Below are 2,894 nucleotides of genomic sequence, written 5' to 3' on the forward strand. Positions count from 1 at the left end.
TTCAAGGTATACATGGGGGATAAAGAATTGATTAAAAGCCATCTTAGTTACTATTTCCACAAGGTGGATGCAAAGATGATTCAGTGTGGAAGGAAATCCTCATTGAATTTTGCAAAATTTGAAAGCCTACAAGAAAGAAAAAAATGCAGCCCAACGCGTGAGATTTTCTCTATTGTGGGGTCTAGGGAGGGTTAAAAGTGTGCACTATTAACTCTGCATGCGAACTCTCCACGTGCGAGGATTCTCTTTCTGAAACTGGAACCGCAATGTGCCAGATCACAGCGCACCGAACTTAATTACTGCACCAAGACTCACCCTAGGTGAGGAACAAAACCTGTATCTATCATTGAATTTTCCTTGACATACATAATGAGGAGAAATCGAGGCCAACCAAGAGCTATATGGTATTTGGCCCCACCTCCTATTTAAACCAATTACTCTTTCTCATCATGTTCAATGTAGGACTACACACACATATAAACATTCTTAACAATCTCCCCTTTCATTTGTGAGTAAACCGACAACCATGGCGAGCGACATAGCTACCACATCCATAGGACCTTGCAAGTTCCAACATATGTGGTGCACCATACGTTGACAAACTAGACTTTTATCTATACAAGCAACAATCTAAGGGCAGTCATGACATGCCAACTATCGTTGGATGTTCAATATTTGTGCGTCTTCCACCCCATGTAAAATGAAGTTGACCTTAGTCAACTTCCCTACATACATGTTTAGGCTTCATTGGACTTTACTTTCCCTTGGGCCACAATCTTGAGCACGACACCACTTGATGGGGGAAATTGAGCCCAACCAAGAGTCAACGGAGCTTTAATTAAATATAAGCTAGGAATGCAATTTAGCCGAAAAACTTGAGCTATTAGCTATTGATCCCAACTCTTCTTTATACTCATTACTCTTTCATATCATATCTAGTAGAGGACTATACTCACATATGAATCATTTGCAGTCTCCCCTTTCATTGGTGAGTAGAATTAGTAACCATGGAGTGATAACATGACTACTAATATCCGTAGGGTCACCATGTGTAGACTAATTAGATCATTGTCTACATCGTAAACCAACCATGCGCAGCGGCCATGACATGTCAAACTAAACTTGAATTAACCAAGAGGTGATGAGCCTTAAATAGAGACTCTGAATCAAATTTTAACCCAGAAACTTAAATTATTAGGTACGTTCTTTAATTCATTTTTAAACTTACCATTCTTTCTCATTTTCCCTAGGAAAATAAGGTACTGTTCTCGAATACGAGACTGTACTCATATATTAATTCTTAACAATACTCATCCAAAAAATCATCCTTCAACGGCAAGTAAAAACCGTGAAAGATTCAAAGCTAGGATTTTTGGTGGGAGGGGGGAAAAAAAGAAACCAACCGAATTAGGGGAGAAGATCGCCGCCGGCGGCGGCACAGAGAACGGTGACATGGACTCTCTCCTCGAAACCGCTGAGCTTGGCAGATTCGCTCCAAGTTGAAGTGAAATACGAAAAGACAGGCGTCGACTTACTTGAAGACTATTAAGCGGCGAAGATGGACATTGGTCTTGTTGGATTATTTTTAGTTAATATTAAAAATCAAAGTTTAGGATGCTTAGGATGAGGAGATTGAGATGGACCTCAATTAATTAGTCCATGTTTTTAGCTGGTCAAGTTTGTTATTTGATGGCAACATGATCAGGATGTTTAGGATGAGACACGGAGATGATCTTATAAAGTGATTGGGCGTTTATTGACCAGAGGTATAATCGTATCTCAGATAATGGAAAAGAGATTGGACAAACATAGAGTAAATTCACACTTCCATTGAAAAGCTCGCAACTAACTAATAAATATAAAACCAATTTTTTTTTTTTACTTAAAGATGCACAACATCAATTTGAGTTCAAACTCTATTAAGCCCATATGGTTTCATCTGCGAATCTATTAAGTCCCCGTGGTTTTTTTCGACTCTATTAAGCCCCTGCTGGCGTTATGGTTTCATATATATATATATATATTATATATATATATATATAATATATATATATATATATATATATATATATATATTATATATATGAGAAAAATGGTTATGCTTGCGTACCGAGTACAAATTTGGTGCTTAGTACTTAGATGTCACATTTTCATCCAGTCATTCACAAAAACTCCTCAACCCATTGTGGTGTGGGTCCCAATTTTAATGAGTGGAGGGTAATGTGACACCTCACTACTAAGCACTATTTTTTATGCTTGGTACCAAGCATACACATTTTCTCTCTCTCTCTCTCTCTCTCTCTCTATATATATATTATATATTATATATTATATTATATATATATATATATATAATATTATATAAATTTTTAGAGTTTGTGAGGATATTATTGTTAACAAAATAGTTTTAGGACATAAATGATTACTTCTTGCAATCAGTCCGTAGAAATATATAGAGTTATATATATCATTTAGGGGTGGCACTAGGAGCACACCCCCAACCACAAACCTCAACCACACTCCCTCTCTTATTTGCTACAGTACACCAGACCCCACATGAGATTTTAAATTTTAAGATCCCATGTGAAGCCGGTGTACTGTAGCAAATAAGAGAGGGGGTGTAGTTCAGGTTATGGTTGGAGGTGTGCTCTTATCATTTTCCATCATTTAGCGTTTGAGGATATTATTGTTAACAAAATAGTTGAGGACATAAATGATTACTTCTTGCAATCAGTCCGTAGAAATATATAGAGTTCGTGAGGGCATTTTTGGGGAAGTGGGACCGGGCGCCTGTCTCCTTTTTCTACAGCTTGTTGGCCCGCAAGAGTACGGCTATCCTTAAATTCTAGTCCACGGCGACAACGACCTGCAGCCAATAATAGATGTCAAGGGGT

The 2,894-nt window shown here is 37.7% G+C and overlaps 1 protein-coding gene across 1 annotated transcript in view; it reads right to left on the reverse strand.

Annotated features, from left to right (window-relative positions):
- The window catches only part of LOC109834092 (probable WRKY transcription factor 4), a 5,744-nt gene extending 4,265 nt beyond the window's left edge, over window positions 1-1,479 (reverse strand). The window contains exon 1 of the mRNA XM_020402003.1: window positions 1,404-1,479. Within this exon, the coding sequence (XP_020257592.1) occupies window positions 1,404-1,454 (51 nt within the window). The 5' untranslated portion in view covers window positions 1,455-1,479. The remainder of the gene's footprint in view (window positions 1-1,403) is intronic.

This window comes from Asparagus officinalis, chromosome 3 (genome assembly GCF_001876935.1).
Source record: "Asparagus officinalis chromosome 3, Aspof.V1, whole genome shotgun sequence".
NCBI classification, from domain to species: domain Eukaryota; kingdom Viridiplantae; phylum Streptophyta; class Magnoliopsida; order Asparagales; family Asparagaceae; genus Asparagus; species Asparagus officinalis.